General features: G+C 40.3%; 1 protein-coding gene across 1 annotated transcript in view; it reads right to left on the reverse strand.

Moving 5' to 3' along the window:
- Positions 1-26,496, reverse strand: part of LOC126236768 (putative ATP-dependent RNA helicase TDRD12) — a 487,486-nt gene that overhangs the window by 249,628 nt on the left and 211,362 nt on the right. The window contains exons 7-8 of the mRNA XM_049946337.1: positions 24,867-25,050; positions 7,039-7,209 (exon numbers count right to left, since the gene is read on the reverse strand). Of these exons, the coding sequence (XP_049802294.1) occupies positions 7,039-7,209; positions 24,867-25,050 (355 nt within the window). The remainder of the gene's footprint in view (positions 1-7,038; positions 7,210-24,866; positions 25,051-26,496) is intronic.

Raw genomic sequence — 26,496 nt, forward strand, 5'->3', positions numbered from 1 at the left:
CACATGAGTGCCATCTCTAGGTGCTGCATCTACAGTCTCTGAGAATCCAATCCAAACAAACCACTCCCCATGCATCCCTGTCTCTTGTCGGCAGCTGCTGAGCTAGCAACAAGAAGTGGTGGCAGCACTCACTGCAAGATGAGATCCGAAATGTGAAATAATTTGGATGAAGGTCACTGTTAAAGCAGGCTCAGACATGGTAATTGGATGTCTCTATAGGCCCCCTGGCTCAGCAGTTGTTGTGGCTGAACACCTGAAGGATAATTTGGAAAATATTTCGAGTAATTTCCCCACCATGTTATAGTTCTGGGTGGAGATTTTAATTTGCCGGATATAGACTGGGAGAGTCAAATGTTCATAATGGGTGGCAGGGACAAAGAATCCAGTGAAATTTTTTAAAGTGCTTTATCTGAAAACTACCTTGAGCAGTTAAACAGAGAACCGACTCGTGGCGATAACATATTAGACCTTCTGGTGACAAACAGCCCCGAACTATTTGAAACAGTTAACGCAGAACAGGGAATCAGCAATCATAAAGCGGTTACTGCATCGATGATTTCAGCCGTAAATAGAAATATTAAAAAAGGTAGGAAGATTTTTCTGATTAGCAGAAGTGACAAAAAGCAAATTTCAGAGTATTGTCCCAAGTACAGATAGTGTTGAGGATCAGTGGACAAAGTTCAAAACCATCGTACAATATGCGTTAGATGAGTATGTGCCAAGCAAGATCGTAAGAGATGGAAAAGAGCCACCGTGGTACAACAACCGAGTTAGAAAACTGCTGCGGAAGCAAAGGGAACTTCACAGCAAACATAAACAGAGCCAAAGCCTTGCAGACAAACAAAAATTACGCGAACGAAATGTAGTGTGAGGAGGGCTATGCGAGAGGCGTTCAGTGAATTCAAAAGTAAAGTTCTATGTACTGACTTGGCAGAAAATCCCAAGAAATTTTGGTCTTATGTCAAAGCGGTAGGTGGATCAAAACAAAATATCCAGGAGCACTCTGTGACCAAAATGGTACTGAAACAGAGGATGACAGACTAAAGGCCGAAATACTAAATGTCTTTTTCCAAAGCTGTTTCACAGACAAAGACTGCACTGTAGTTCCTTCTCTATATTGTCGCACAGATGACAAAATGGTAGATATCGAAATAGATGACAGAGGGATAGAGAAACAATTAAAATCGCTCAAAAGAGGAAAGGCCGCTGGACCTGATGGGATACCAGTTCGATTTTACACAGATTACGCGAAGGAACTTGCCCCCCTTCTTGCAGCGGTGTACCGTAGGTCTCTAGAAGAGCGTAGCGTTCCAAAGGATTGGAAAAGGGCATAGGTCATCCCCGTTTTCAAGAAGGGACGTTGAACAGATGTGCAAATCTATAGACCTATATCTCTAACGTCGATCAGTTATAGAATTTTGGAACACTTATTAAGTTCGAGTATAATGACTTTTCTGGAGACTAGGAATCTACTCTGTAGGAATCAGCATGGGTTTCGAAAAAGACGGTCGTGTGAAACCCAACTCACGCTATTCGTCCACGAGACTCAGAGGGCCATAGACATGGGTTCACAGGTAGATGCCGTGTTTCTTGACTTCCGCAAGGCGTTCGATACAGTTCCCCACAGTCGTTTAATGAACAAAGTAAGAGCATATGGACTATCAGACCAATTGTGTGATTGGATTGAAGAGTTCCTAGATAACAGAACGCAGAATGTCATTCTCAATGGAGAGAAGGCCTCCGAAGTAAGAGTGATTTCAGGTGTGCCGCAGGGGAGTGTCATAGGACCGTTGCTATTCACAATATACATAAATGACCTTGTGGATGACATCGGAAGTTCACTGAGGCTTTTTGCAGATGATGCTGTGGTGTATCGAGAGGTTGTAACAATGGAAAATTGTATTGAAATGCAGGAGGATCTGCAGCGAATTGACGCATGGTGCAGGGAATGGCAATTCAATCTCAATGTAGGAAAGTGTAATGTGCTGCGAATACATAGAAAGATAGATCCCTTATCATTTAGCTACAAAATAGCAGGTCAGCAACTGGAAGCAGTTAATTCCATAAATTATCTGGGAGTACGCATTAGGAGTGATTTAAAACGGAATGATCATATAAAGTTGATCGTCGGTAAAGCAGATGCCAGACTGAGATTCATTGGAAGAATCCTAAGGAAATGCAATCCGAAAACAAAGGAAGTAGGTTACAGTACGCTTGTTCGCTCACTGCTTGAATACTGCTCAGCAGTGTGGGATCCGTACCAGATACGGTCGATAGAAGACATAGAGAGGATCCAGCGGAGAGCAGCGCGCTTTGTTACAGGATCATTTAGTAATCGCGAAAGCATTACGGAGATGATAGATACACTCCAGTGGAAGACTCTGCAGGAGAGACGCTCAGTAGATCGGTACGGGCTTTTGTTAAAGTTTCGAGAACATACCTTCACCGAAGAGTCAAGCAGTATATTGCTCCCTCCTACGTATATCTCGTGAAGAGACCATGAGGATAAAATCAGAGAGATTAGAGCCCACACAGAAGCATACCGACGATCCTTCTTTCCACGAACAATACAAGACTGGAATAGAAAGGAGAACTGATAGAGGTACTCAGGGTACCCTCCGCCACACACCGTCAGGTGGCTTGCGGAGTATGGATGTAGATGTAGATGTAGATGAGAGGTGTGGTAGGAAGAGGAAAAGCAGTAGTAATGAGAGAGTAAGGAAGCGACACACGTACTCAGTTGCGCCCTGCCAGCAACGATACACAACACCTCAGTAAACAAACCATTTCATCTACAGAGACAAAAACGAGATTTTTCCGGTGTTTCTTTTCAAATTTCCCTGATATTTCCCTGATGTGTTTGAAATTCCCTGATTTCCAGAACCTGTGGCAACTGTGATGTTGCAAATTGATGTTTAACTGCACATTTTGAAATGGTTAAGTCTACAAAATTTATACTATTGTCTTTTTCATCCTCTACTGTAAAAAACAGATTGCAGAGAATATTGTTCAAGTTATGTAACACAGCATCAGTATCGTCTTTGGGCCCTTATATTAAATAATACTATCATCTCCAAAGTTTTATACTATATGATTTTCTCTGCAATTTCAGAATTACTTTCAAAAAATTTAGTTCCGATGAAATTCATAAAGATATCAAGCATTGTTCTACTTGCCAGACCATCTTTCTGATGTATATTTTCCAATTAAAAGAGAACTAGTTGAAGGCTAGTGTGATTTCTAATAATTCTATGAAGTCTTCTATTTCCTGCTGCATCACTATTTTATGCTGTAACAAATTTGATTTAATAATTTCATTAGTTTGAAAAGCAGACATATTAGAGTATAATTTTTTCATATCAAAACAAGCAAAATCTACATCTTGTGGTATGTCAATGCGAGAGATTTGTTGGGCTAATTCACAGCTGTTTTGACCCCTTTTTCATGTAAACTGAGTAGCGAATAGAGTTATGTAACTGCTAAACGGGTTTTTACAACTATTCTTGTGTGTCAGTAAACTTACAAACAATACTCAGAGGTTTTCTATGTCTACTAGCAACCAGCTAGATATTCTTCATTACACTGTAACATCTTTGACAGTTATCGATAAGCTGCACCTTGCTAAATAACTGGCAGCATCATGTACATGCAGATGGTCCTATAGAGGGCAATACAATAGCTATGTTTTAGCTTCTTATTTTACGTTAATTTTCATTTTAATATGTTATTTTTTATGATGTAAACTTCCAATAATGAAATTAGGCCAATGTTGTAATTAGATAGCATAAGTAAGCTGGTGAAAAAAGTTCTGCATACATGTTATACTTGTTACTAAGTAACCAATGACACCCTAAGTGTATGTACGGTCCCGTAGAGAGAAGTATAAGTTATCAGCTTTTTACTGTATGCTACTTTATGTTGTTATTTTTTGCATCACAAATATAATTGTGGTTAATCTTACAGCCAATACTATAAATAGATATTTTAAGTTAGTAACCAAAGTTTTTGTCATGTATTGAATAAGCATTCATTTTATTGCTTACAAATGACGTGTGGAGATGACTAGCGCTGGATCTGCTGCTATTTAACCATATCACATCGTCATTTCTCCAGCAGTTGACAGCATCTGGAGACTTCTGCCTGCTCCATGGATCCATCTCCACACATCAACTTTGAACACAATTTCATGTTTTTTCATTGCACTGTATATATTTTAACTTGATGTCCCTCTACATTTATAGTATGCTATACTGCAAAGTGTCCGCCCCTCGTGGTCTTGCGGTAGCGTTCTCGCTTCCCGAGCACGGGGTCCCGGGTTCGATTCCCGGCGGGGTCAGGGATTTTTCCTGCCTCGAGATGACTGGGTGTTGTTGTGTCGTCTTCATCATCATCATTCATCCCCATTACGGTCAGAGGAAGGCAACGGCAAACCACCTCCATTAGGACCTTGCCTAGTAAGGCGGTGCGGGTCTCCCGCATCGTTCCCCTATGCTCTGTAAAGAAGCATGGGACTTCATTTCATTTCATACTGCAAAGTATGGTCTGAAGATGGTCTGCCTTGGAACTGAAGCTGATCACCAGTAAATGTGATGTGTGTGATCTAGACTGTTTTTCGAAGCACAATTGTTAAATTGATCACTGTTTTCCCAAAATGTTTTCAAAAACATGTGAGAAACATGGTTTCCTAATCTCTTTCTGTGACCAAATCAAGGTAGTACTTAAACTCATAAAACTATATGAAATTAATAATGAGAAACTTCAACACTAAACTGGGAAATAGCAGATTTGAAACTCTGGCAGGACATTTTGGTTGACGAGCATGAAATGAGAGAGGTGATCACCCAAACAAACTTAGATCCAAATTGGCCTTGAAGGCACAATGGTACCAACTGACCGTCATATCATCCTCAGCCTAAGTTACAATCTCTTTAAATAGCTGGCAAATAATTATGGGATGAAATGTCAGTTCTGTGTACCACACAACATACACTAATTCTAACAGTGGTAATATATAAAATGTTCTTGCCAAATAAATGTCTACTCCGGTTCCAAGCAAACAAATAACTTCTGTATTAGTGTTAATTCAGGCACGCTGTTGATTGGCTTCCCCAAGCAATGACCACTGACAGCAGATTGTACTGCTAGACAGGTACACCTTAGAAACACATTCGCAGGGAGTTTAGTGTCGATCAGGAGGTCCACGATGAAGAGCAGAGTGGAATACCTTCAGTTGCAGAGGCAGTTATTGAGATGATCCAGCACGAAGTGTTTCAAAACAGGAGGATCACTGTCTGTGAACTTGTTGCTCATATTCCTGGGAGTTCTTATGGTACAGTTGGAAGAGCTGTGATGGAAAAATTGGAATGTCACAAGTGTTGCAGTTGATGGGTGCTGTGTGTGCAGACTGCAGAACATGAGGAGAAATAGCTTCATGTGTTCACCAGTTTCTTCAAAAGTGTCAAGAAGACAAGGTAGGTTGTTGGGCTCCATTGTTACAGGAGGCGAAATGTGTGTGTGTGTTTCATTCCACTCCCAAAATGAAAGAAAAATCCAAACAATGGCATCACTCAGGGTCACGAGTTGCAAAGAAGTTCAAACAAACTCTTTCTGCTGGCAAAGTCATTGGCCACTATGTTATGGGATAGTAAGGAGATACTGGTGATCGATTTCATGGAACCAGGGACGACAGTCAACTCGGACAGTTATTGTGTAACACTACGAAAACTCAGGCGAGCTATCCCGAATCGCTGGAGCGGATGACTGGCAGAAGGTGTAACGCTGCTTCATGATAAATCCTGACCTCATGTCTCCCACCAAACCCAGAAACTTTTCATAAACTTTGGTTGGACTGTCATGCCCCACCCACCTTAGTCTGGAACTTGCCCCTAGTGATTATCACTTGTTCCCCAACACTTCCAGAGTGACAACGAAGTCAAAGAAGAGGAGAAATGCTTCCTCAGTGGGTTGGTGGTTGAATTCTACAACATGGGGATACAGAAACTGGAGCACCGTCTACAAAAATGCATAGAAAAAAAATGACAATTTTGTAGAAAAATAGAGCTAAGTTTCTTCTTTCCAATGGCATAAATTTCTATGAGAATAAACAATGTTGTCTATTTGTAAAAATGAAGGGAATTATTTATGTATTTATTTTTCCTCTGATTTGTACTACCCCTGTATTTATTCATGACTGTCACACAATGAAAAAAAATTCTCTGTTTGTACATACATAGTTAAGGATTAATGAAAGGAGTCTAATAATATAGTGCACAACGAACTGATGGAAACAACACTTGGTTTATGAGCACAGATGAGAGATACTGGCAGAATAAGGAAACAGGCAGGTGACACTCTAAAGAAATGAAACATATTAGAATACTGTGCAATGTCTCATATCTAAATCTACATTGACACACTGAAAACCACTGTTAAGTGCCTGGCAGAAGGCACTTAACCTAGTACCAATTATTAGTGCTTCTGCTCATTCCATTCCTGATGTTACTCATGACATTTTCAAGTCAAAACATGTAGTTTACAAATGAACACAATCATCATATATGGAATTGCATTATAAGATTTTCTATATTCAATATAATTCAATTTTATGGCACAAAATAAACAATTAGCATTTCTAGGCATGGAATTGTTTCTGATTCACCCAGTAGTGACAAAGCAAGAAACATGCCTGGATTTACTGGCTTTCTACATCATAGGAATATATTTACAAGGCCTGAAATCTTTCTTCAAATAAAACAATTTTAAATATAGTAAATATAGTTATGGAGAGCTTGGTGAGACTTCATCATGTTGGAGACACTAAAACATCTGATCAAATCTTCATAACTGACTAAGATTTCTTCATGTAACATCATTAATGATGCAAATTACTGTTTCCAACAAAACACATTTTTCATTGCTAATAGTATACCATTATGAAGCTTAACAATGTAATACTGAAATAAAAAATAACAACAAGATTATTCTAAAAGTATGTTCCTAGATTATCTAGAAAAATAAATAATAAAGGTTTGTACTTACATCATCATACAAGTTCTTCCGAAAAAGAAATGATATCAGTGGGACAATATATGAAACTGTCTTTCCAGATTTAGCTGGATTCACCATTACAACACTGTAACCACGTAAAATTGCTGGCCACATATAAGTCTGAATACGCATTGGTTCAATTATGCCCAGTCTATAAAGTGTCTGTAAAAATAAAGAACAAGATACTCACAAAATTGTAGTGAAACCTTGAACATTACGAAAATTACTGCGGTGACTTAACAAAGTGCACAAATGAACAACAAAATATCTGATTTGACAGGATATTGAACAAAAACCATGAATGTACATGGAGGAAAATATGAATTCTGTAATTGGAGTCATTTGAAACCACATACTTGTTTTTTGCAGTACATATACAAGAAAAACAATATATATCAAAGATGTACAAAGGTTACTCTGTTAAAAAGTAAGAATTAACAGTGAAATCTTGAGCGAAGAGTGATAGGTCCGTTCTTCAGCTTTAACTGTGTACCTTTTTTTATATATTTCTTCCAATCCGCTCCAATTCCTTTCCCTTCTTTTTCTACTTTGTTCCCAAACAGAAATTGCTCAATCTACACAAAGATCAACATATTTTTTTCCACTGTGGGCTAGCATGCAATTCTCCCATCCTTAAACATATTTGATGATTTGTCTATGGTATCCTTTTACCAATCCACTGACAAAGAGAAAAGATACACATTTAATATTACTTAAACATTAGATTTTTATTTTATTTTACTTTACTTTAACAACAATATGGAAACCACAGACTACTACTCACTCCACAGAGGCAGCATTGAGTCACTAACAGGCACAGTGAAAGGAATAATAAAAAAATTTTGCTTTCAGCTAAAGTCTTTCCTCACAAATAGAAAACATACACACACGGGGCTACTGTCTCTGGGCACTGAAGCCCGACAGAGACTGCATCTGATGTAAGCAGCAAACTGCTGGTTTGGGTGGTGAGGATAATGAGGCAGCATGCGATGGAGAGTGGAAGGGGTAATAGGGCAGTGGTGGGGTAAAATGCTAGAACTGCCTGTGGGTGTGTGAAGAGACATGGCAGTCACAGGATGGGGATGCTTTGAGCAGCATCAGAAGGTTGTGCTGGGGAAGGGGGGGGGGGAGTAAAGGATGTAAATGTATTGGAGGGATAGAATGCATGAGTGCACTGCAGTGGGAGCAGAGAAACAGATAAAGATAGGCAGACAGAGGTCAGGGACTAGCGAAGGTTAAGGCCAGGGGGTTGCGGAAATGAAGGGTATGTTGTAGGTTGAGTTCCCACCTGCGCAATTCAGAAATGCTGGTATTAGTGGGAAGATGCGGATGGCACAGGCTGTGAAGCAGTTGTTAAATGAAGTATACCATGTTGGGCAGAGCATTTTCAGCAACTAGATGGTCTAGCTGTCACTTGACCACAGTTTGGCAGTAGCCTTTCATTTGGACAGACAGCTCATTAGCAATCATGTTCATGTAAAATACTGCAGCTTACTTTGTAGATCACATGGCTGCTTTCACAGATGGGCTTGCCTCTGTTTCGGTAGCAGATGACTGAAAAGACTGGAGTAGGTGGTAGTGGGAGGATATATGGCACAGATCTACTATGTAGGTCTATTGCAGTGATCCAAGCCATGAGATAAGGGCTTTGGAGCAGAGTGAAATAAGAATATTGCTTAAGTTGGGTGGGCAGCAAAATACCACTGTGAGGGGAGGGGGGATATTTCTCATTCAAGTGCAGGATGACAGAGAGTTGAAACTGTGGCACAGAATGTGATTGATTCACTTACTCTAGTCATTACCACCTGTTATCCCCACTGCAATTGTATTTTGCTGGCCATCCAACCTAAGTATTATCCTTGTCTATCTCCATTCCAGCCCTGCTCCAAACCCCTTGCCCCATGGTTCATATCCCTGGAACAAACCCAGATGCAAGACCTGTGCCCTACATCCTCCCACTATCACCTTCTCCTGTCATGTCACAGCAATCTCCTACCCTATCAGAGACAGGAACACCTGTGAAAGCTGCCAAATGATGTACAAACTTAGCTGCAATCACTGTCCCGCATTCTAAGTGGGCATGGCTACCAACAATCTGCCTGTCTACATGAATGGCCACTGTCAGACTATGGCTAAGAGATAGCTGGACCAGCCAATTGCTGAAAGTGCTACCCAATGACTGCTTCACAGCCTGTACCATCTGAATTCTACCCACAAACACCTGATTTTCTGAATTGCATTGGTGAGAACCCTGCCTACAGCACAACCTTCATTCCTGTAAACAACCCCCCCACCCCCAACCACACCCCCCAGCCTCAAATGTCACTAGTCACTGTCCTCCACCTAGCTGTTCCCTTCCCTGTTCCTACCACAGTACACACATGCCTATTATCTCCCCAGTTCACTAACAATCTTATCCTCTTCTCTACTTCTCTCCTCCCCCCTCCCCACTTCCTGCCCCCCACCCCCACCCCCCTCAAGTTCCTGCACTTTCCTGTCCCCCCCCCCAAGTTCCTGCACAGTCCAATATGCAGCTCTAGCATCTTCCTCCACAATCACTATTTGTCCCATGCTCCACCTTACCCACAACATCCACCCCAGTAGACTGCTGATCACTTCAGACACAATCACGTGTGTGTGTGTGTGTGTGTGTATGTGTGTGTGTGTGTGTGTATGTGTGTGTTGCTTTCCATATTGTCATTATCTCTTATTCCAGTCTGGACCTACCAGTGTTTTATTTTGTATCTGGGCTTCCTTGGACCACTCTGTTCAAATATACCAAGATTTATACTGGTATTTGTTACTGCTGCAATCACTGATACAGGCAATGTCATGTAGTGGTAAGCATCACTGGCTGGTGTGCTGGGGTAACCAGTTCAAAACTCAGCAAACAGTAATTATTTGTTTTTCATAATTATCATTCTTGAAATATCTTATGTCTGTATATCTGGAATATTCAATGGTTCTATAGATACTAGCACTCTGGAATATTCAATGTTTGTATAAATAAATTCACTGATCCATCCAGGAGATCAATTATGTTCTGCCTGTACATTGGTATCAGTAACAAATATGCAGCACTTAGCAGCCCCATCCTGCTTCACTGATGATCCTGCCTTTCGATTCGGACTTGATCACGGTTTCGAGATGACATTGTTGGGTACTTCAAAACATCTCCAAAGGGGCAACACAAAAACCGTCACCTACACGGACAGGAACCACAATGCAGGCAAGCAGTACATTGTTCCTATGGTCCCTATATTCAACAGACCAATGGATTCCAAGTCAGCAGCAAGTCAGCTGCACATCAGACATCCATCAGTGTTCTCCAGAGATGCTGGTGAGGACCCGACGAAATGACTGAAAAGATTTGATCGAGTAGCAAAATTCAACAGGGGAGACAACCTGATGTGTTTGGCAAATGTGTGCTTCTACTCAGACGGCACAGGCAAGCAGTGGTTCCACAATAATAAAAAGATGCCCAATACCTGGGACAAATCCCAGTCTGAATTGAAAAAAATGTTCGGCGATAATAAGCAGCAAGTCCATTTAGTAGCAGAACAATTGAAGAACAGAGCCCAATGTTATATGTTATGAAAATATGACACAGTAGCACGTATATCAAGTTTTGGCCCTAAGCCACATTGTGAATTCTAACGTGACAAAATCTGAAAATACCATATACTCAAAAAAGGGTAGCAGAAGACATGTACCTAGCTCTCCAGACAAAGGAAGTCAAAGTAATAGAGGAATTCATTCAGTGGTGCCAGCAAATCAAGGAAATGGAACAGAAAAGAGTTGAGAAATGAGGAATGACTGACTGCCGAATGTAATCCCTACATAGTTCCTTGTGGAAGACCACCATTAATGTACTTTTCTCATACAGCAGATGTCGGGCCAAGTACACAAGAGACAGTCATGAATGTGACCCGATATGCCAGGAAGCAACAGTGTGTGCTGAGGATGAGGCAGTCTATAGGGCCAATCACGACCAGTTGAATGCGCCATGAAGAATGGACTCTACCAACTTGAACTTAGACCACTGCCCTCAAATGACAACCCAGCATGCGACCAAAGCAGGTACAACAAATTCCTTCATCAAGTGAAACAATAGTTTGTTTTCATCATAAACACCATGGAAAAATTGTGCACTACACTAGAGAAAAAAGATAAATGTTTGGCAACTATGCCAAAGACATCAACCATCAAAACAGTCTTCTTTACACCAGTCATCTACGGACAACTGAAGTCTACCTGTGAGCCAAAGCTGATCACTGTATCCTGAATGATGTCATTCCCCAACACACCACAGCTGTTCCCCATAACTGTACAAACATGCCTATTGCTCACCTAGCTATCAAATTCAAGAAAACTAAGCAAGGTGACCACCTATGGAGATGAGGCTGTCAGCTGTAAATCCTCCATGGATGACAGTTACCATGATGATATGAAATTTCACTGACATCATCATCAATGGCCAACCAGTCCCGGAGCTAGTCGAATCAGGAGCTTCTTTTTCTGTAATGTTGAATGTTTATCATCACCAACTAAAGAAGACTATGTTCTGAGATACAAAAACAATTGTGCAGAGGGTCACAAATGGGAAACACATCCAGGCCACAGAAACATGGATGCAAAGAATAACTAGGAACGGTAGGACAAAGTCCTTCCAATTTGTTGTCGTAACAGAATGTAGACATGATGTTATTCTTGGACTGAACTTGTTTCAGGTATCACAAGAAGCATAGACTGTGGAAGATAGCTCCAGATCGATGAAGATGTTCCAGCAAGCATACATGACAAAGATTGCTCTGGGCATTGTTCGATTTGAAGACATTGTTACTCCACCATCATAAACAAGAAGAATTCCGGTTGTGAATCGTGTTGCACAGTGAAACTATGAAGCTTCTGTTGACTGGAAGAAGCTACTCAAGTTCACAAAAGAAATCTACATACCAGCAACAGTCACAAGCATTGAGTATGGTCAAGGAGAATTTTTGATCACTAATTGTCACAGGAAACCACAACTCAACCCTAAACATACATGCATAGTGATAGCCAGACCAATTTAGGAAGGGCAGCTTGGTGTCATCGGCAAAGGATCACACTCTGCTATCGCTAGAGACAAGGCAGAGGAGGATGTTACACTTGAACTGCCAATAAGATCTGGCCTAACTGAGGGACAACATCAGAGACTAATGGCCGTTCTCCATCAGTTTTCGGAAGTTTTCAGCCCCCGTAGCGGAGAAAGGACAGCAGCCCATGATAAAATGCCATCTCAACAATGGAGATCACCAACAATCAGTCAGCACTCATATAGAACATTACCGGCTGAACAATGGACACTCCAGGAGGAAGTGGAGAAGATACAGCAAGACAGCATCACTGAACATTCAGAGAGCCCTTGGTCATCTCCAATGGTCCTTGTAAAGGAGGAGGATGGCACATGGCATTTCTGCACTGAGTACCAATGACTGAACAAGGCCTTGAAGAAACATGTGTATCCAGTGCAGTACACTAAAGACACACTTCACTGCTTGAAACGAGCAAAGTATTTCTCAACAATAGACATGTAGCCAGGCTAATGGCAAATTGAGGTTGAAGAAGCTGACCTCTACGATCTTAAAATTATGTCGTATGGAATGGGTAGTGCTTCACTAGCACATTAAAACGTATGATGTACAACCTGCTTCTACACCTTAAATGGATGACATGTCTTTCGTATCTGAATGACATCATAGTTTTGCAGTGACATTTGAAGAACACCTAAGCCTACTGACAGCCAAGTTGAAGTGTTTTCCAACTGCAGTTTTCACACCGAATAAGAAAATGTTCCTCTGTCACCCAAGAAACAAAAATCTTGGGGCACCTAGTCAATGGTTGTGGAGTCCAACCCAATCCGGAGAAAATAAGAGTAGCTACAGATCTACTGACTCCTCGGCACTTTTGTGATGTTAGCAGTTTTCTCCAAACGTGCTTGTAGTACCAGCGGTTAATAAAAGACTTCTGTGTCAATGCATGTCCCTTGCATGAAACACTGCAGGGAGACAAAATTTTCCTTGTCCTTAAGGAGGCTCTAACATCTCCTCCAGTTCTAGCATTATATGATGAGAATGCCAAGACAGAACTTTACACTGATGCTAGTGGTTTTGGAATAGGGGCAATTCTAACAGAAATTCAGGAAGGTGCTAAAATGGTGATAGATTATGAGCCCAGGCCACTTTCCAAGCCTGAGATAAAAATACTTTACAACTAATAAAAAGTGCCTTGCAGCTATTTGGACCATCAACAAGTTCTGACCATATTCACTTGGCAAACCATTCACCACTGTGACAGACCACCATATCTATGCTAACTGACTCACCTAAAGCATCCATCTGGTCGACTGATGAGATGGGAACTTGGGCTACAGGAGTACATCATCGCCTTGGACGCAAACACAAGAATGCTGACTGCCTTTCAAGTTGTCCTTTAGAGGAACGCAGTGTGGATGAAAATTCAGTCATCACTGTATCAAATGAGACCCTACTGCCGAACAGAGGGAAGCTCCAGCACTGATGAAAACCATCTAAGCCTTGAAAAATGAGAAACCAACCAAAGGAGGATTCCAATCAATAAATGTAACATTCTGTAAGAGGAACTACGATTTGATGGGGCAGCAATGATTGCTCATCATCCCAACTCATCTGCAGCCAGTGACCCTGGAGTATTTTCAAGAAGTTCAAACATCTAGAATTTATAAAGATTCTAGACTGAATTAGACGTATGTATCAATGGCCAGGTCTCTACCATTCTGTTAGAAATTATGTGAGCCACTGTAAGGAATGCCACCATGTACCACAATTACCACTGGGGCATCTGTTACCAATTCTGCCTGCAGCAGAATCGTTTCACTAAATTGGAATCTACCTCTTGTGGAGGTTCCTAAAGTCACCAAACAAGGATGGATGGACAATAGTCTGCACTGACCACCTTACCCACTACACTGTAACCAAAGCTCTGCTGACTGCCGCCAACTGTCTATCATCCACAGATGACTGGCCTCACAGAACAATTTAATAAGATGTTGGCAGATATGCTATTGATGTATGATGATGTCAAACAGAGAGACAGATACAATACTGCTTGTCATGGCATTCATATACAAGGTAGTGAAGCAAGACACTACAGGGTTCACACAGTTCTTTCTATTCCACAGTCGTAAGGCCGAAACGACAATGGACACACTGACCCCATTTTAACTGGATGATATTCTGGATGAGTACATGAAACACCTCACCACCAGAACTGAAGAACCAAGGCAGATGGATCACATGGGGACCATGGATGTCCAGAAAGAGACAAAGCACTGCAACACCAAGCACCAAACAGTGAGCTAAAGTCTTTGAGAGTTCCTATATATATTTACACCTGTGTGGTAAGTGGAACTATTGGAAAAATTACTAAAGCACTTCTTCGGGCAGTGTCATATTGTTTGTCTCTTGTTGGATGGCACATATGAAATAGAGGATTATGACCCTTCATCAAAAAGTGTAGAGACATTGTCCATGACCTCCAAATAAAGCTGCGTTAGAATCCAGGGGGGCCAATCGATGACGGGAGATTCAAGGAAATTTAAAACCACTCTACAATTGTGAAACTTTACAGGAGAGGCTACCTTTCATCTTCATCAAAGTGAAGAGGATGTAACGACACATGCAGAATGTGAGAATTGACTAGCTGCTGTAGTCAGCTCCAGAGAGGACTTCTGAAATGGCATGTCACTGTTTTTCAAACAATGCTGTGAGCTCTGGTGCCATCAGTGTGGAGCACTGATTAGTTCCAATAGGTGGCATGCTGCCTGTCACTGGCTCAAACTGGACCACAAGCAATTATTTATTATTTAGTATTTACCATTTCTGGAAGGTTCTTGAAATATCTTATGGTTGTAATGTTTGTGTACCTGAGTGCTATATAAATATTAGCATCCTGGAACATCAATGTTTATATAAACAACTGTACTTTCCATCTGGTGATCAGTTCTGCTCTGCATGTTTGTTGGTATTCTTAAAACCTGCTTTAAGTGTTAAATGCTGTATTTTATTGACGACCAAGCTTTTGGATTTGGAAGTCAGTGTGGTTACGAAGTGACATTATTATTCAATAATACAATGCTTATACAAAGGATAATTGTAAATTATTTTCATGTTAAGGGTTTATTCCTCTCCATCTGCCCAATATCTCCTCACTCTTTCAGATTTGTTTTGTCTACCCTTCCTGCAGTCCTTTTATTGATCTTTGTTTGTTGTCTTGTTTATGTGTCTTGCATTATTTTGGTTTTGTCTCTTTTATTTTTTAGGTCATCTAATGTAGTTCTCTTACATTATTCTCAATTTCTGTGTTTCTTTTAATATTTGTCTTACTATTTTTCAATTTTTCTATTATTCACTTACTAATTCTGTTTTCTGTAATTAATTCAGGAAGCCACTCTTCAAATAGCAGAGATGTCGAGTCATTGAAAGCCACACACAAAAGATAATGAAAACTTGCTAGTTGCAGAAAAAAGCCTATAATGAGGCAGAGCGCACGCACGCACGCACGCGCACGCGCACAAAAACACACACACACACACACACACACACACACACACACACACACTACCTCAGCCCAGGACTTTTTCTGAACTCTAGCAAGTTTTCATTCTTTTGTATGTGCCTGACAAGTGGTCTCCTTTATTCCACAATAATTTACATTCTGCTAGAACTTTCCTGACTCTATAAATTCTGTTTTCTGGTGTTCTGATCAGATCTCCAAAGAATGACATGTGTTTCTTTCTGATTGTGGTTATTACTGGCTCTGTTTTCTTATATACCGTTCCACCTAAAGCTATTCTCTAATGCCTATTATTCAATTTTGTTTATTTATGGGGGTCTTACTTACTCTCCTTACAATCTTGAGTATTTTGTCAACTTCTGTTGTATTAGTTGCTTTGAAGATGGTGCAGATGCATATGTTATTTCTGGTTGTGTGACTGTTTTACAATGTATTAATTTTGCAAGTATCAATATTCTTTCTTTTGTTGTATGTGTTTCTGGTACAGTCTGTAATTTGCTTTGTTCAGTTTTGATGTATCAGCTTCTCTTTTGGGATTTATGTTATGATTTTACCTAAATATTTAAATTTATCAATTTATTTTGAGTGCTCATTTTACTATTGTAATTTTGTTTTTCAACTGCTGGAGCCAGCAACAAAATCTCTGGTTTTCCTTTTCTTTTCTTTAAAACAGGAAAAAAATTAAAACAGATTTTCTGTGCTATTTCTTGCCGTGATTTAACTTCTTGTCTGGTTTCTTGAAGATTGTTGGCTGGGAGAGCAAGATCATCAGCAAATCCCAGTCTAATAGTGTCTGCTTCATCTGATTCAGAATTATCACTACAATCTGATTTCAAAATTAATTCAGTGCAGTAATGCAACAACTGTAGATAACTGTTGTAAAATGATTTTTCTATTTGATGATGCGTGACTACATACAGCCTAAGACAATTACATGTTTTGTGACAAGTTATTTATTATCATTTAAATGAAAATATGTTTGAGATATTTTGTCTTGTTCCACGCCCATGAAGACCATTTCACTTGGTATCTGTCGAAAGAACATCAGCTTATTTGTTTTCTTTGTAAATATCTCTTGTGTATTTTTATTTTTCTGGTATGTTCTACATCCTGGAGGATCTTTTCGCTATGTATCTATTCGGATGAGAAGTACATCTAATATATTGTAAATGAATCACTTTAACCTCATATCATTTTAACACTTCCAATTCTTATGTTCTATGGATTATCCTCATACCATTCTCTCATTACACATTTCAGTGTACAGGTGAACAGTAATTATAACAGGCAGTCATCAGTCTTGTTTTTTGAGAAATGGTTCAGAAATTTCTCCTCTAAAGTTGGTTTTCGATACATTCCTTAGAAATTTTAATACTGTTGATCTATGGAGATGATCATATGCCTTTTAAAGCTCTACAAATGTTAATGACATCAGTTTCTTCCATTTCCTGTAATGTACCATAATCAAAGTTAAACTAATGATCTGCTCTGCACAGCTTCTTTGTAGTATGAAACCTCCCTGCAATTCCCCTAACTCTTGCTCTAGCTGTTCCTTGATTCTCCCACATCAGATCTTGAATAAAATCTCATACATGCAACACAGGAGAGAGATTTCTCTGTAGTTGACCAGACTGCTCTTCTGAGCCCCTCCCCCCTCTTTGTTATGTAGTGGCTGAATGACGGCTGGGGTCGAATGTTCTGGTAGTAGTTCAGTTTTCTAAATTTTGTTATCCTCATTTGTAAGGATAATTTGGGTGTGTCACTTGAATGTTTCCACATTTTAACTAGAATAATAGCATATGTGGCAACAGTCAACATATTTACATTAACCAAATGTTGACAAGCATTTGAACCAAGTAGTGAAAAAATTAAATCTCATTTTTATTCTTTACTATTTATCACTTATGAGTGCGAACCCGGTAGCTGAATGGTCAGCATGAGGGATTGTCAATCCTCTGGGCCCGGGTTCGATTCCCAGCTGGGTCGGGGAATTTTCTCTGCCCAGGGACTGGGTGTTGTGCTGTCATCATCATCCTATCACCCTCATCAAACTGCAGGTCGCCGAAGTGGTGTCAAATTGAAAGACCGGCACCCGGCGAATGGTCTGCCCGACGGGGAGGCCCTAGCCATACAATTCAATAAATAAATCACTTAATGTCACCGTATGAGAAGAAATATCACTGACCACTGATGTAAAACAGGAAGAAGCTTGCAGAGAGCAGGGGAAGGATCAGAAGTGAGATGATGGACATAAGTACAGGGACATTTCTTAAGGTGAAATAGGACAGGGAATGTTCTATATGCAGAAAGATAGGGAAGGGTTCTAAATTTGGGTGGGGAAAGAATGCAGAAGTTATCTGCAATCAACAGTCAGATAGATAGATAGAGATAGAGAGAGAGAGAGAGAGAGAGAGAGAGAGAGAGACCCAAGGAGGGCAGATATGGATTCATGAGAAGTACAAATGGAAAATCCTGAATGGAAAAACAATAGTGTTATGAAAATGATTGATTGCTACTCACCATATAGAGGAGATGTTGAGTCACAGACAGGCACAAATGACTGCTATACATTTGAGCTTTTCACCAAAAGGGCTCCTTCTACAGTAGCCTCAGTGGCCAGAGACAGTAGTCTATCGTGTGTGTGTGTGTGTGTGTGTGTGTGTGTGTGTGTGTGTGTGAAGGAGGGGGGGGGGGATGTATTTAGAAAGCTTCGCTTGTGTGAAACTCAACTTGCCCTTCTCTCATATGATACCCTGTGAACCATGGATGAAGGGCAAAAGGTAGATACCGTATTCCTAGATTTCCAAAATGTGTTTGATACGGTGCCCTACTACAGACTGTTAACTAAATTCTGAGCATTCATACTAGGTTCCCAGATATGTAAGTGGCTCACAGATTTCTTATGTAATAGAAACTTGTTTTCGGGCAGGTGTGTGAGGGTCAAGCAATGTCATGAAGCACAATTACATCCTGAATTGGAAATGTATGCCTTATCTGACAATATGCATGTTGGCAATAGTGATCAGCGTTTACTGTACGATGTTCATGAAGAAAATCAATGAGAAGAATTCCATTAAAAGTAAAACAGACTTGTAGCAGCCTACATTCACACACATCATCAAAAGCTGTCAGCTGATTTGTTCATCCTAGCTGTCAAATGAGTTCATTTGCTGGCCACAAGGAGCTTTAATTATTCTCTCTCTGGTGCAGTGCGATGCTCCGTAGTTGTTGATTTTCCGACACAGAACTTCAGTTAGTTACCATTCAAGCTTGGATGATCCAGTTTACTTCTGTAGCAATTGTATATGCCCTTGTTTCATGATGAGTTCAGATTATAGCTTGACATTACTATTTAGCAAGTCGGTACAAGTATCTGTAGTTCATTTAGATAAATGTTTGGATCACCATTCTCCGGAAGTGATTCCTGTGCATGTACCTGGCTGAGTTTATGAACATTTGGTTCAGAATACTATCAATTAGTCTTGTTGACAGTGGTGACCTTGACATGATCAGCCACTGTGAATCAACCTGCGATACTAGAGGAATTACAAGCTACTTCTCAACACAATGCCACAGTATAGTTTGCTCAAGGTGAGACATGAGTTTTCTCTGTGCTGGAGTAACCATAGACTCTCCAAATTTGCTCTAGTGGTCAGCAAGCTAGACCTGTCATGCTGCAGAAATACAGGACAATAACGACATATTCTATGAAAGAGTGATACAAGAAGCTCAAGCCAGAATTGATATGCAGGGTGTCCACCTCGCAGGAAGAGCGTGTGAGGCAACAGTCGTCTCAGTATTTCCGACATCCACGTAGCAAGGTCAATGCAGGCACGGTACCGGGCACTCTGTTGCATACATTGTGGAGCAGCTGACTGCCCACTCGAGTAAGGCTGTTGTAGTGTTCCAGACAGAGTTGCCACTAGATGCCATAGCAGATCTGGCAGATAGGATTTGGGACATGATTGTGCCATCCCCATGCAGTACCGCAGTGACAGCATATAATGGCACATCGACAGCTACAGTGACATACGCAGATTATGACTGCTTTGCAAACAAAGTTGATGCCCTAAGAAAACAAATCAGGGAGCTACTCTCTTGCCAGAACGCTATGGATGCTTTCATAGAAAATCAAAAAGTCATTCCTTTGTGAACCCCTTGTCAGCATGCGGCACAGTACAGTCACCACGCGACATTTGTTGGTATAATACGGAAATTGGATGTAGATGCACCTGATTGCCAGTCATCGTCTCTCCTCTCCATAACAGATCAGAAGACAGGACGGAAGTTTTTGGTGGATACAGGATCTGATTTATATATTTACCCTCTGGCACTGCTACATAAGTATCAGCAGCCGACTTTGATCTACCTCTCTGTAGCCAACAGCTCGACCGTAGCAGTGACTGAACCCATGTCAGAGCTGACGAGCAAGCGATCTACCATCTGACGCTGAACATCGCCAATGCATGTCTCAGCATCTCCGGCCCAGCTGCTGCCATGTTTTGAAGCAGCACAGCTATGCACAGTCCTAAGTTTATCCAGCTGCAGCCAGCAGATACACCATGCTGTTGTAGCACCTCCCAGGCATTACACGATCCCCAGGTACTTCAAAAGAGGTACATCCCAGCACTGTGCACTATATGAAGACTACTATGGGCCCACCAATTTCATGTACGCCAAGACACCTTGCCCATGGCTGTTATTCATCCTTTTATCAGTCCATGATCATCGCCTCTACATTTAGTGCCCAAAAGTGGGGGGCCATGTGGAGATTACTGCACCCTTAATGGTAGAATGGTGCCACATCATCATCCTGCACCAATGTCGAAAGACTATAATTATGGTTTATGTGGCGCAACTGTATTAAGTGTGCTAGACTCTGCCAAGGCCTAAACACAATTTTTTTTGTAGCTGATGAGAATTATATCAAATACAGTTATAATTACACCATTTGGTCTCTTGAGTCTTAATGACCTTTGGTTGACGCAGTGCTGCACAATTAAGCATAGATTTATAGATTTCGCATACTTTGACGACATCCTTGTCTTTTCAGCAACAGCAGAGCAGCACCAAAAGAACTTGGCCAAAATCTTTAAACACCTGAACCAAAATGGGGTTGTATTAAATATGGCCAAGTGTGTTTTTCCACCAACTTGAGATTACTTTTTTAGACAAGCTGATCTTGCATGAAAAGGTGTGGCAATATTCAGGATTTCATGGCCAGAAATCGCAATAGAAGTGCACCGCTTTCTAGAAATACTGAACTTTTACTGCATTCTCTGGTCCTCACATCAAGGGGAAAACACCAATCCAGAGACAGATTTCACTTCTGAAACAGCTAAACAAAGTATAGTGAATGTGGCACTCCTTGCACAAACCACACAACTGGTGCCGTATTGCAGCACATAGGTGGGGCATTGTAGCATCTGGAATTTTGTTCACACAAACTCTCCATCACAACAAAAATGGACCGCATATGATCATGAACTACTTGCTGTGAACAAAGCTATTAAATACTTTCACTCAAGTTGGGGGCAAGAGAATTAACAATTTTCACTGACCACAAACCATTCGTCTATAGCTTCCAATAGAATGACAAATAAGTGCTTGCCACAGCAGTATAATGAGTTAGAATTTATCGCTCAATTCAGCACTGATGCATGTCACATATCAGGAGTTGATAACATATTATCTTACTGCCTATTCCATGTACATAGCATAACTAATTCAATCGATTTTGCTCCACTTGCTAAAGAACAAGTGTCAGACCAGAAGCTTCAAGACATTCCGGAAGATGCTTCCTCCAACCTTCAGCTGAAACTGATTGCCGTTCCCATCACAAATGTACAGCTTTATTGCAAAGTCTCAAATGGGAAATCTCCTCTGTTTAGATCTACAAATCAACTGACATTAGATCTACAAATCAACTGACTGCTAACCATTTCATATAGCCTGGCATGCAGGAGGATTGCTGAGTGTGGACTCGTGCATGTGTTCAATGTCAACGTAGTAAGGTGTCTAAATTTCACAGACACAACTGCAAGATTCGCACATATCCATACTGACGTAGTAGGACCACTGCCTCTGTCAAATGATCAACAACACCTGTTAACAGCAATCAACCATTTTATCTGCTGGCCTGAAGTAATATCAGTCAACAATATTTCAGCAGAAACAATAGCCTCCACCTTTGTTTCACAGTGGATGTCATGCATTACATATCACTCCAGACAGTGGCCGGCAATTTGAATCTGAACTGTTTGTACAGCTGAGTAAATTCTGTGGTGCCATATTCTCCAAGACCACAAGCTATCACCCAGCAAGTAGTGGCATGACAGAATGCTGGCACCAATCATTAAAAGGTGTACTCATGAGTCATGATTCAAATTGGACAAAAGCAACACCATTGGTCTTCCTCAGTCTGAGAAGCATTTACAAACCCGACCTGGACTCTTCGTGGGCTAAGCTTGTTCATGGTGAAATGCTGCAACTCCCTCGCAAATTTGTTGATCCAAGTGCAATCACAATGGATGACATCAATCAAGCTGATTTCATTTCTCACCTGAGGGAATGGGTGACCCAAATCTGGCCTTATCAAGCATCAAGGCAAGGAACTTCACACACCTATGTACACAATGAGCTACAGTCATGCATACGTTATGCTACATACAGATGGCATGAAATCAGTACCAAAACTTCCAAACACAGGCCATCTTCATGTCATTGACAGAGCTGGAAGAACCATAAGGATTTTGATTAGCTGCAAAACCCAACACCGTCTCCTCTGACAGTGTTAAGCCAGCCTTGTGCCGCATGCACAACATAATCAGCTGCAGCCTTCACCTGAGGTCAACCTCCACTGGAAGCAAAACCTCAATGAGAGCACCAAACACATCTTGATTCGCAGACAATGCACCACTTTCCCCGAGCAGGCTGGTTTAGTGGTATACATCAGCACACATTGTCAACAAGTTTTCAGCTGAGTTGTTCATCACAGCTGCCAAATGAGTTCACACACTGACTACCAGGAGCACTGTGATTATTCTCTCTCTGGTGCAGTGCGACACTCCACGGCTGTTGATTTTTCTGACCCAGAAATTCAGTTAGTCATTGTTCCAGCTTGGATGATCCAGTTTACTTCTACAGCATTTGTATCTGCCCTCGTTTCAATTCACGTTCAGATAACAGCTCGTCAAGACTATTTAGTGAGTAGTATACGTTTCTGTGATTTGTTCTAAACAAATGTTCTGATGACAGTACAATGGAACTAATGTTTCATGTTTGTACCTGCCTGAGTTTATGAGCACTTATAACATTTGGTTCAAAAGGCTACCAACTAGTATTGACAGAGCCTTCCTCGTGGAGAGAGAGTGTTTGGCTTTGATTGGTGCAAATTCGTCCTTTTTGTGCAATTCCATGTTGCTTTTTTTTATTCTAATGTGTAATGGTGCACCCACATTTCCCTGCATATCAGAATCCAGTGCAAAAAATGTTCCACTTCAGTGTGGTTTGTTGTTGTTGGGGTCTTCAGTCCTGAGACTGGTTTGATGCAGCTCTCCATGCTACTCTATCCTGTGCAAGCTTCTTCATCTCTCAGTACTTACTGCAGCCTACATACTTCTGAATCTGCTTAGTGTATTCATCTCTTGGTCTCCCTCTACGATTTTTACCCTCCACGCTGCCCTCCAATGCTAAATTTGTGATCCCTTGATGCCTCAGAAAATGTAGTGTTTCAGTAAGCTGTTTACAAATCTTACTGAAATCAAAGATTGTCAGTAATGATCACCTGAGCACTAATGCAACTTATGCCAACCTCAGTAGCAAATTCAACAACTGTTATTTGGTGACCATCTTCAATAAGCCAGCTAACGATGCGAATTTTTTCCTCAGTCATGCTGGTCGCAAGACAATGTCAGTGATCTGCATTCTCAATTGTTTCTCGTCCACATAGGAACTGTTTGGGCCATGTGTACACTTACGTCTTTCTCAGGGTGTGGTCTCTGAACTGTGCCATAGGTCTTTCCAAAATTTCGGGAAATTTTATGCCCTTAGTTGGGAAAAAACTTCATTATAAGGTGTTGTGCATCTCTTGCTCTGACACTGTTTTTCTGACTACAGAAACAGTATGACAATGTTCTAGATGTCGAGAACAATAACTGGAAATGAAATCACCGATGAGCAGAGATCATGCCACTTTCCATTTACAAAAAGGTGTGTAAAACAAAAATTCCAATTGATATCTGGTTCATACTCTTATTACATTAAAAGTACAGATGGACTAAAAAACTATGCTGTAGAGAAGCACACCCAGGTGGATTTAGAATGTTATGAGCCCAATGTTTTGAGAAACAAGGAGTGTATCATTCATTATATTATAAGTATTCTTTGGATTGAAGAAGATTTATGTTTTACAATATTCAAAAATGTCAAATTGCATGCTTCATGAAGAAAGGACTGAAATTAGTCTTTTAGATCTAATAAAAGTGTGAAGTAGTTGCAGTGCAGTCCAAGTCAAGTGTAGAATTACATGCTCTATTGTGCAAATGTTGAGCCACAGGAAACTACACAGACTGTTAGCATGCTGCAGCTTGGACGCATTGTAATTCTACACTTGTCTTGGATGTCCCATCCACTGCGACTATTTTATGCTTTTATTAAGTCTAAAAAATAACTGATGATGGTCGAAGTAAAGAGGATATCAAATGTAGATTGGCAATGGCAAGGAAAGCGTTTCTGAAGAAGAGAAATTTGTTAACATCGAGTGTAGATTTAAGTGTCAGGAAGTCATTTCTGAAAGTATTTGTATAGAGTGTAGCCATGTATGGAAGTGAAACATGGACGGTAAATAGTTTGGACAAGAAGAGAATAGAAGCTTTCGAAATGTGGTGCTACAGAAGAATGCTGAAGATTAGATGAGTAGATCACATAACTAATGATGAAGTATTGAACAGAATTGGGGAGAAGAGGAGTTTGTGGCACAACATTCCCATTCCCAAAACAATATCCTCATTTCAGCTTGGGCTACTGTTTGCTGCCCACTCTCCACATACTCTCCTCTTCAGCAGTCTCATACCTTTTCCACATTGGGTACAGGGTCTTATAACACAAAGATTTACAATGTATTGCATTTGTTGTTACAGTTATTATAAAAGACTGGTATGTAGTCTGTAGACTATCACTAGTATGAATATCATTAATATATATGTTCTATAACATAGGGTGCATACCTCATGGACCTCCTTGGGAAAATTTGCTTCTGTTATTGTTCCTATGGGTTTAAATGTTTTATTTTGACCATGTACAAGAACTGTACTCATCACCAATCTTTCTGAAACCGAAGCAGAGTGGTCCACTTTAAAAGCGTGCCCACTGCTGTACGTTTCAGGCAATATCACTTCCTCAGGCTCAAATCTGCAAGACATAGAATACCATTATAGACGTATTACTTGAGAGCACACTAAAAACCTATCATAAATTACAACCTCAGTAAAAAGAAAAACAAAAACTTATTACATCGTACCCCCAGAGCAACTGTGACATTCTTTTATCTGATCCAGCATGTCTATACCTCAAGAGACCAATACTGTATTTTCACCATTATATCCACATTCTAAAAGAGGTCTGTGGCAAGCAACAAAATTAGTCTTATTTACTTCGCTCTCAATGTGGAAATATATTTACAATCAAAAATACAAACATAAGATTTAATTTTACTCATCACATCACATCTGATCAGAGCTTTACAATATACAAGGAAACCATGTCCTCTGCACAAAATGTTGGGTGCAGATAACATTGAAGTAAGTACTTCTTGAAATCAAAGATGTTGAAAAGAGAAAAAAAACGTTACCTTTCTTTACATGAAACCATCAGAAGAAATATCAAGAGAGAGATCTTGATTATTATTGGATATCTAAGTGGAAAAGTTGTAAACAACAACGAAGGCCTAGAGCATGTAATGGGAGTCCATGGTATAGGAGATGTGATGAAAATCGGAATATGTTTTCAAATTCCTGTGCCACTGACGATTTGGTGATTCGAAGTACAGTATTACCACACATGCATTGCCATAAAGTTACAAGGGTAGCCCTGATCACAGAGCAGAAAATCAAATTAATCATATAGCACTGAGTAAAAAATTTAGGTCATTGATGGGTGTGAGGAATAAACATGAAGCTAATGTGCCACCTTATTGTTGAAAATTTTAGACTGAAAATTAAGACTACAAATAGAAAGTTTTAACAACAAGTATGCAAAACAAGAAGGATTCTGTACTGAGCTAAGTAACCACTATGAGGTATTCCAAGTGGCACTGGAAAATAATAATGATACATGGACACAGGTAAAGGATATCGATTGCAATGTGAATGAACAGGTCACTGGCTTTCAAAGCCATTTGAAGAAAGATTGGATGTCTGAGAGTACATGGAATTTGATCAGTTGCAGAAAACAGATTAAGATAAAATTAAATATGAGTAAAACAAGATAACATAAAACTCGAATATAAGCTGAGTATGCAGCGACTGACTCTCTAGTAAAGAGGAGTGTGAAAAATGATAAGAGAAAGTAGATGGATGAACAAGCTCTGAAAGCAGAGAGAGCACAGAGAGGGGTTATGTTAAAGAACTATACAATATCACCAGAGTGTTGTCAAAAAAAGGATTCAGTAAAAATAGACCTGTGAAAAGTAAGCAGGATAGATCGTTGATGGTAGAAGAGGATAAACTTAGAAGGTGGAGAGAACATTTTTCAGACGTCCTGAACAGAGATCAACTCAAAGAGGGAGTGAGATGATGGAATGCGACAGTTGCCAGTGAGAGGATCAACCTATACATACCAAATGAGGCTGAAATTCAA

The sequence above is a fragment of the Schistocerca nitens genome, chromosome 2 (genome assembly GCF_023898315.1).
Source record: "Schistocerca nitens isolate TAMUIC-IGC-003100 chromosome 2, iqSchNite1.1, whole genome shotgun sequence".
Taxonomy (NCBI): Eukaryota; Metazoa; Arthropoda; class Insecta; order Orthoptera; family Acrididae; genus Schistocerca; species Schistocerca nitens.